General features: G+C 55.9%; 3 protein-coding genes across 3 annotated transcripts; 1 reads left to right on the top strand and 2 right to left on the bottom strand.

Moving 5' to 3' along the window:
* Positions 1–88: 88 nt before the first annotated feature.
* BCV69DRAFT_263252 (retrieval of early ER protein Rer1) lies at positions 89–1,883 on the bottom strand. Its single transcript, XM_025490733.1, has 4 exons — positions 1,527–1,883; positions 1,147–1,415; positions 675–814; positions 89–552 (listed from the first exon to the last, which is right to left on the bottom strand). The coding sequence occupies exons 1-4, from the start codon at positions 1,711–1,713 to the stop codon at positions 495–497; spliced, it is 654 nt and encodes a 217-aa protein (XP_025345855.1). The 5' UTR covers positions 1,714–1,883; the 3' UTR covers positions 89–494.
* Positions 1,884–2,128: 245 nt separating this feature from the next.
* On the top strand, positions 2,129–4,256 carry BCV69DRAFT_273685 (hypothetical protein; the record flags this gene model as incomplete). Its single annotated transcript, XM_025491014.1, has 7 exons — positions 2,129–2,398; positions 2,466–2,741; positions 2,827–2,970; positions 3,057–3,191; positions 3,249–3,534; positions 3,739–4,023; positions 4,132–4,256. The coding sequence occupies 7 exons, from the start codon at positions 2,129–2,131 to the stop codon at positions 4,254–4,256; spliced, it is 1,521 nt and encodes a 506-aa protein (XP_025345854.1).
* Positions 3,939–8,584, bottom strand: BCV69DRAFT_284988 (hypothetical protein). The gene is made up of 3 exons (XM_025493238.1): positions 8,221–8,584; positions 4,105–8,138; positions 3,939–4,020 (listed from the first exon to the last, which is right to left on the bottom strand). Exons 1-2 carry the CDS (start codon positions 8,486–8,488, stop codon positions 4,417–4,419), a joined length of 3,990 nt encoding a protein of 1,329 aa, XP_025345853.1. The 5' UTR covers positions 8,489–8,584; the 3' UTR covers positions 3,939–4,020; positions 4,105–4,416.
* Between the last annotated feature and the right edge of the window lie 49 nt (positions 8,585–8,633).

Raw genomic sequence — 8,633 nt, 5'->3', positions numbered from 1 at the left:
AACAAAAAGCCAGCTGAAAGGCAAGCCAGGCAATGGGCACTCTCTGAACCCTCAAACAAAAAGCCAGCTGAAAGGCAAGCCAGGCAATGGGCACTTTCTGAACTTGTCGCAACAAACGCCGAATGCTCGCCAGTCCCGTTGTCGCATCACACAAAGCCGATGCAATTCCATCTACAGGAAGCCCAGTCTGGTAGGCTTCGATGCCCTGACGCTTGTCAAGGCCCTCGTCGCGCTGGTGTTGGTACTCTTGTCACGCTGACTCACTTGCTGAAAATGTCCGCGAGGAGATGGTGTCTCTCTCGCAGAAGGTACGATTGCATGTCGACCTGCGACTTTAGCCCGACGGTGCAACAAGGGGTACGAGAGGCTCGTCATTGCATCACACCCAGCCACGTCTACTTCTGTTGTCCTACCCGACCGACAACACCTTGCAGCCACATATCGAGGGTTGATGGTCTCTCCCCTCCGCACTTGTTGCGACTCTACCGACCGCTTCACTTGTAAACCTTCTTGCCCAAGTCGAAGGGGACATATCGGTACTTGACCATGTGCCTGCAAGAGAAGGCGGAGATCGTAGCGGTCAGTACTGAGTATCTGTTGTGATCCTGCAGTAACATTGTTCATGTCCGTACACGGCCTTGCGGAGGACGATGAGAGTCTCTGGAAATACTCACTTGATTTGCCGCTTCATGGTAATGCCGAAGAGAATGAAGAAGTACACCAGAAGGATGGGCCAGTATACAGGTACATCGCAGAGTCTTGTCATGGTGCAGAGGAGCGAAATTACGATGGCCTGAGTGGCAGAGAGCCAGAACTGTGCAGAACGATAGAGAAAGGAAGTTGGGTGAGCCACGTCTCGTTTTCAAGGAGGACGACAGTCTGCGAGGCAGCGTCGCAAGCTCTGCGTTAATCTCTGCGGAGTAGTCATCTCTCATATCAACTCGAAGTAGTCAAGTCGCAGCGAGACTCTACCATAACAGCCCGATGGATACGGTTCGCTTGGTCTTGTTCTCCAGTGAAGTCACCTGTGAAGGTTCGACATCCCTCGTTCCTCGGTGCATTACCGTTGCCTTCCCGCTCCGCCTTGAAAAGCCTCTGCTGCTTACCCCAGCCTTCCTTCCGCAGTTCTAGGCTTCTGCTACTCACCTTGAACTCTGGTAGACGCCTGATGAACGGCCTGAACTCATCCTCGCCACCAGCCGCATCTCCGTTCTGAGGGCCTGGGTTACCAAAGACGCCGCTCATGAGCCCTCCTGATCCCGCTGGTTTTGATGCTCCAGAAGCAGACGTGGGGAGGCCTGGTTCGCCCTCCTCGATGTCTTGCGATGCCAAATCGTCATACATCCCTGGATCGAACTTCGGTTGCAGGAAGGCTAGGAAGAGGTTCAAGAGGTAGATGAAGAGGGCGTAACACACTGGGCGAGGCAAGAGAGGAAAGAGTACGACATTGCGGGTGAGTGATGCTCGCAGTATCCCCAGAGGCGTTGCTTGCGACCGCATTAGCTATCTCTGGTCTTCGTACTCACCGATGTACCACCCCTGTGAGAGGACGATCCTTAGCATGAATAGCGCCAGCAGACCTCCAGTTGCCGCCCATCTCCTAGCAGCGAAGGGCGTTGTCCTGTCGATGGCAGTCTGCAGCCTCATCTGTGCTTGATGAGCTTGTCTCATGGCGTTGGCTATTGCCGGCGGCGGATCCGATACGTCAGCCATGGCGTCTGCGAGAAGGAAGTGGCTCGGGTATGAAGAGATCGGAAAGACGAGGAAGAACTCGAGGAGCGGATCGAAACAGAGATGGAGCGTACGAGATCCAACACCTAGACTTCCTCTGTAGTGACTGTGAGGCAGTGGACTGCGGGTGTGGGCAAGCGACAGGAAGGGGCAGAGGAGGTGGTGATGGTACTCGTCGCCTTGGATGGAGGCAATAATGATCGAAGATCCGTGAGGGCTACGCGGCTGCTCTTCCGCGCCACGTTGTGTATATTTCTCCACTGCTTCCGATCCGACCTCGCTTCGATGGACGCACAGACGCCCCTTCCCGCATGGAGGGGCGGCCCGACGGGGGCCCGTGAGTGTAAGCTGGGAGCTCCACTGCTACTCGTCCGTCAAATCATCCATACCAATTACGATGACGCTACCTTCCGCCTTTGCTTCATCATCCGCGATGCCCATCCCCGATCCGGACTCGTTGATGGTTCTGGAAGCGCCCTTCGCCCGGTCGCCGTACGAGGATCTGAGGAGGAGACTCAGGACACACCAGCGTATCACAGATCGCGACTTTGCTTCCATCAACACTCTCGTCAGTGATCTGGCAATCAAAGGTGGCCAAGATGGAAGGCAGGAGATGCTGGAGAGGGTAGAATCTATCATCGAGAGGGTACGGGGGATGAAGGAGAAGGTGAGCCGACAGACCCGCACATCGATGTGGAATGCAGCTGACTGACGCCTTGGAAAGGGTGTGACAGCTGAGTCCTCTTGTTGGAGACCTCGACAGCTCCGTGACATCTGTACAGCGTCGCACGTCTCACTTGGCTCAAATCCAGAGCCTGCGCGACCGTACGACTGCAATGGATACTGAGGCGACGGAATCTACTCAGGAACCTGACCAAGGCAAAGCGGCGGCAATGTCTGCTTATCAGCAATTCACAGATATCAGACTGCAGAGGATGATCGTAGACTGGCTCTGCAGAATGGGCTTCGTAGGCAGTGCGGAGAGACTTGTCAATAATACAGGACTGCAAGTGAGTGTGCCCTTTGGAGATCACGCCGAGATGAACTCTTGTGATCGTTTCGAGCTCCAGATCTGACACGCGCCGACCCACACAGTACCTTACCGATATCACCCTGTTCAAGGAACTCTATATCATTCGCGACTCGATGACCCCTTCTCCCTCTTCGAGCCAGAAAGCCAGTTGCTCATCGGCGTTGGCCTGGTGTGTAGACAACAAAGCAGCCCTGAGGAGGATCAAGGTGGGTACAGTATCTTTTGCTAGAAGCTTAAGCCGTTCCCTTTCAGCTGACCGCGGTGCCTAATTCATCATCTGTCGATGTTCCAGTCCACATTGGAATTCGACCTACGCTTGCAGGAGTTCATTGATCTCTGTCGGCACCGGTCTCCAGAGTCTCTCTTTGCCGCCCGCACCTATCTACGCAAGCACCTTCTGCCCATGTTCAAGACGGCCACGGCTGCAGTCAAGAGCTTCGAGAGCACAGCCGCTCAGACCACGTCGGTCAAATCCACAGCTCAGACGCTTGGACCGGCGAAGGATGAAGATAGCGAGCAAGACTTCCGCAACAATGCGAAGATTGTGGCGGATGTGACTCGAGCATTTGGTCTGCTAGCCACGCCTCCGGGAGGCTGGGTCTATCAAGACTTGTACAACGCTGCCCGCTTACCGAAGTTATTCGGTCAACTCTTCACTGCTGCTATGAGCATTTATTCTCTCTCCCCTCAGCCAGTCCTAAACATAGCTCTCTCTGCCGGTCTCAGCAGCCTCAAAGTGCCTGCTTGCTATGGCGGAGAGCGGAAGGACAGTCATGGGGCGAAGAATGCTTCTACGTTTGCCGCTGGTCAGGCAGCCTTGGGCGATAGCAACGGAGAAGCAGCGGCCAACGGTACGCCATCAATACCGGGAGTAGGAGAGGTAGATGAGGACTTGATGAGAGATGTGCGGAGGGAGGTCCGCGCCGAGAACGACAAGCATCGTCAACAAGTGCATTCTGCAGTCAGCAGCGAAGAGGCAGATGACGGAGGCTTGAATACTACCGACGAGACTCGCAACCTCAATTGTCCCGTCTGTGCGACCATCAAGCTCACGAAGACATCTCATGGTCACGCGTCCAATTCTCTGGTCGACGGGCTGGGACTAGGCACCCTGGCAAAGGAAATACCATGGAGTCATCACTCCAATTCTACGATCGTCTGCCGGATCAGCGGCAGGGTCATTGACGAAGGCGCAGAGGAAGGAGAGGGAGGGCAGGCTGTCGCTTTGCCGAATGGAAGGGTCTATAGTAAAAGGGTGAGTGCAGCGGTGTCAAGCACACAGTGAAGCAGACAATCTCTGACTTGGCGAGTGTTGCCCTTGTTCCCTTCTGTCAACCAGGCACTCGAGTCCTACTCCGCCAGCCTAGATGATGCCTCGGCTGCCGCTCGCAAGAGACGCAACGAGGGCAAATCCTCGCAGGCATTTGTGACTTGCCCGAGGACAAGAGACCGCTTTTTCACTGGTCAGATGCGAAGGGTGTACATATCTTAAACAGAGAGGCGGAGCTTCTTCACAGACAGAGAGTAGTGGACGGCATTGTCAAGGCTTTCGTGCCATGTCTGGAGAGATTATGTTATTGAACACTACGTACATGAAGAAAGGACACAAATGGCACACCCCTCCCACCTACCATTCATCCATCGATTGCCATTCAATCCTCATCAGAATCCATCATTGCAGCGAGTAGAGCGTTCCTAGCCTTTGCACGCTTAAGCGTCACATCATCATGTCCGCCGTTCCGAGGGGACTCCGCATTATACCCATAACCCCGCTTTGCAGGACTGGCATGGTTTTGGTCACTAGCGTCGTCAATGTCATCATTGGCGCCGTTACTATCCTCGTCGCTGGTTGACAAGAAGAGAGCTTGCGAGCGGCGAGCAGATCTGACCGACTTGTCGCGAGGCACAGCGTGAGCCGGCGGCGACGTAGGAGGAGTGTCACTTGCCTCCGACGTTGCCCGGCGCAAGTGATCGACGTTCGAGACACGAGGCGGACTAGCCCGGTCTCGTACGTCGCCGTCGCTGTCCATCTCCGAGTCGATGTCCGATGTAGTCGTCCTGGGCCTAGCTCTTGGGCGACTGGCTGGCGAAGGGCTCTTTGCCCCTGTGCGCGCTCTCCACAAGGCATCCACCTGTTCGTCTTCGTCGCTGTCGATGATATCGTCTTGCAGGAACAGCGGTCCAGTCTCAATCTTGCGCCTCTTGAACGCCTTCTTCTTCCTCTCGTCGCCTTTGAGGTCATCCCGGCGTCGAGTGGTCTTCCTCTTGCGAGGCGCGCTAGACGATCCCGATGAGCCACTATCAGAGTCGCTGTCACTGTCTCCGTCGTCGCTCTGTGCGAGGTCCGCAGGCGCGAGCTGCTTCGCTTTGGCGACCCGCTTCTTCCTGGCGTTCTGCACGTAATCCTCGTAGCTCGTGCCGTTGATTTCGAGCGGGCTCTGGAGACGGTCTTCAATGAGCTGGATATCCGCATCCAGGTGCGTTGGCAGGATATTGTCAGGGACCCGCCACCTCCAGTGCTCTGCGTCGCTTTCATCACTCTCGAGGCCCATCAATCGGGCTAGAAGCTTCAAAGGGGGCGAGGTGCTAGCATCGCTCTGCAATTCGCTGTCGCCGTCGTATGGCAGCTCGTAGGGCTCGAAGCTGTTGACCGCCTCATCGGAGGGTATCGCAGACAGCAGCGACTCATTCATCGCGTCTCGCTCCTCGCTACTAGGGCCGGCATCATCACCAGCCTCCTCCAAGCCCCTCTTTGCGGCTGACCACATTCTGTTACCATCGATGCTCAGAACGGTACCCAGCCGCTCAGCACTTGCGATCTCCAGAGCGCCCTTGACCCACATGATCCTTGCAATCATGCCCTTCTCGGCGAGGAGTCCGACAGCGATACCGACCTGGTCGTCGCGGTTCATACCGGGCTTGACTTCGATCTCTCGGGGTAGCTTGACTGCTTTCTGAGGTCGCGGAGGAGCCTTGCCGAAAGACCAAAGCTCCTTCTCTTCCTTGCTCAGCTTCTCGTATTTCTTGAGAACGAACTCAATGAGCTTCTTGGTGTCATTGACTGCGCGAGGGGCGCAAGGCAGCAGAGCAGCCACTAGCGGACCCTTCAGGATGGCTTGGAAGGCTACACGGATGTGAGCTGGGAAGAAGCTGCGAGCGTCGTTGGCCTTGATAGCGATCCGGTGCATAACGGCGACTACATTGGCTAGCTCATCGGCCGGACGCTGATAGTCCCTCCATCTCCCCAGGTAGGCAACGCAAGCCTCCACCAGAGGTCGGCAGCAGAGCTTGTTCTGGAATCTGTCAAAGTTGAACCTTCGTTCAGTATAGATGACTTGCGCCTTGGCGTCGGGGTCTTGCTCTTCGGCATCAGGATCATCGTCGGTGACGTTGCTGGCCTTTTCCTTTGCTTTCCTGGCGTGCCTTTTGGCCCTGACGAAGATGTGCTCCTTATTGAGCGAGTACCTTTCAAGCATCTTCGGCATGATGCAGGCGAAGGCAACAACACAGCGCAAAAATTCGAAACTTTGGGTTGTAAAGCACCGAGAGATCTTAACGCAGAGTTCCAGCGTCTCCGAGTGGTAGAAGTGATTCGCTTGTAGGTTCTCGGCCAGATCCTTCTCCTCCTCGACAGATGATTGCGAGAGTGCATCGATCAGGCGCAGGAGCGACATCCAGAGCTGCAATGAAGCGGTCATCTCGAGCCAACCCTTGGAGTCGAGTGCGCTGTCTGTTCTGACAAGGACCATCTTGAACGCCCAAGGCTTAAACCAGTCGGACAAGAGGGAGAACGACCAGTCCGTTCCAGACGCTTCCTCTTCTGGGGCGGTGGCAGGAGCTTTCATGACCTGCTGGGCCTCTCCCACGTTGGCTGCGACAGACTCACGTAAGGAATCATCAGGTGCTACAGAATGGTAGGTGTCATCAGCGCCGAAGTGCTCTTGCTGTTCCTGACCTGCCGTTGGCTCGGTCGCCTTTGCCTTGCCTTTATCGAACGATGGCTCGATGGAGGCCAGTGTCCCCTGTGATTGCGGCTGTCTTTGCACAGGGGTGAGCGGACCAGCGTTTGCGTGATCGGTTTGTTTGGCCTTGGCCTCTTTGACTGCGACACGATTGCTCTCCTCTGCCTTTCTGACCAGGAAGTAATCCAGGAAAAAGACTCCTACAGTCATCACCCTCACTCTTGCCTGATCTAGATCGCCCACCTTCTCCCTCTCGCTGCGAATGTCATTGAGACAGCTGCGAGTCAACGTCTCGAAGCCGCTGCTAAGCAGGAATCGGTCGGCCCAGCCTCTCAACACCTCCTTGGCAGCCGATGTCCACGCTGACTTGACTCTGGGTGCCCCTTCCTCCCTGGCTCGCTTGCGGCGTCTGAACTTTCGCTTGGCTCTGAGCACGTTGTCTTGACGGAGCTCTTCGACGCTCTTGCGCAAGGACGCGGCATTACGTGCTACTCTGACATCGCCGTCTGCGGTGAAGAAGTTGATTGAGGTACCGAAGCGCGAGTGACGAGATGACCCACTTGCCGCCAAAGTTACTCGACGCTGATGAGCTTCCGAGTTGAGTGAAGACGCCAAGGCAGCATTCTTGGAGATGGCACGCGGAGCAACGGCCTTGCCGGACTCTTTTTTCGCAGCCGTATCTGCCGACGCATCGCTGGTTGCACCTGCCGAACTGCCAGCAATGACTGCTACCTCCTCGCCTCCGAAGATAGCGTAGACGCATTCCAGTGTGATGGCATTCCACTGCCCGAACTCTCTGCTCTCTGCACTATTGGCGAGCATGAGTATAGTCTCTAGCACATGACTCCGAGCCATTGTGCAGATGAGCTCGCTCTGCAATGTGGAATTCGAAATCTGCTCCACGCTACTCAAGGTGGTAGCGACGGGATCCTGAATTGCCAGTAGATTGCGGAAGAAGTGCAGAGACATGCTAATGGTGCCCACGTCTCGCTCATTGCGATGATGTCGAGGCTTGGAGAGAGCTGGCAGGAGGATGTAGCGCATGATGCAGTTGAGGATCTCGCGGCTGCCAGACCTTTCTTTACTCTCTCCAGACCGCTGGCGTAAGACAGCAGCCTTGTATTTGACCATGTCCCTCTCAAGAGAGAAGAGGTGAGAAAGCTCTTCTGTATTCTCACCGCGTTTGAGGGCCTCGCGGACCTCGGCGTTAGCGTCGACCGGCCAAGTGATGGAAGTGAGCAGGTCTGTGCAAGCGAGTGCAATCTTCTGCGACCGCTCCTCTCCGCCGGCCGTCTTGAGCAGGAGTGGGATCAGATTCTGGAGTACGCCTACATCTGCAAAGACGTGGGCGATTGTGCGGTAAGGATCTTCGGCCCCTTCCCTCCAGAGCTTGCGTAGGTCGCGAAGACATCCTGTGGACCGAAAAGAGGGCGGAACACCCCCAGTCAGCATACGCCACCATGCCCACATCTAGGCTGCTATCGTGTCACTCACGGAGACAGTCATCTCCAACCACGTAGTGCATCTCTAGCCCCTGCTCTCCCTCGCTCTCCTCCAGTCCTCCGAGGGCGCTCAATATCTCTACCGTGATAGTCTTGAGTTCTGCAAACACTGCCTCTACATCTTCGGGTGACTGCACCTCGTCGTCGGACAGCTCGCCGGCTCCACGTTGCCCGTCTGAGCGCGAGTCGTCGGAGTCACCATCGTGTTCGAGGTCATACTCTTCGAGGAGCTCGAGGTCGTCTACGTAGCCGCCCTCCATTGAGGTAATAGGGGAGGAGGGTGAGAGACACTATAGACACGATGCCGCAGGCTCAATGTCGTGGTAGAGGTTGTGGTATGATGTGGTGGAAGAGGCAGGTCAGAGTTGAAGTTCATTCTTGCCCCGCTGCAGCCACTTCCGCTAC

The sequence above is a fragment of the Pseudomicrostroma glucosiphilum genome (assembly GCF_003144135.1).
Source record: "Pseudomicrostroma glucosiphilum strain MCA 4718 unplaced genomic scaffold BCV69scaffold_15, whole genome shotgun sequence".
In the NCBI taxonomy this organism is placed as follows: domain Eukaryota; kingdom Fungi; phylum Basidiomycota; class Exobasidiomycetes; order Microstromatales; family Microstromataceae; genus Microstroma; species Microstroma glucosiphilum.
This window is presented reverse-complemented; position numbering and strand designations above follow the sequence as displayed.

Bases quoted from the DNA above. Each gene is read 5' to 3' on its own strand.
- BCV69DRAFT_263252 (XM_025490733.1), bottom strand. From the start codon at position 1,713: ATGGCTGACGTATCGGATCCGCCGCCGGCAATAGCCAACGCCATGAGA. The intron at 815-1,146 runs GTGAGTAGCAGA...CGTTCTGCACAG, and splicing joins GGCGTCTACCAGAGTTCAAG to TTCTGGCTCTCTGCCACTCA. The intron at 553-674 runs GTGAGTATTTCC...CTTCTCTTGCAG, and splicing joins ACCATGAAGCGGCAAATCAA to GCACATGGTCAAGTACCGAT.
- BCV69DRAFT_284988 (XM_025493238.1), bottom strand. From the start codon at position 8,488: ATGGAGGGCGGCTACGTAGACGACCTCGAGCTCCTCGAAGAGTATGAC. The intron at 8,139-8,220 runs GTGAGTGACACG...TTCGGTCCACAG, and splicing joins GGTTGGAGATGACTGTCTCC to GATGTCTTCGCGACCTACGC.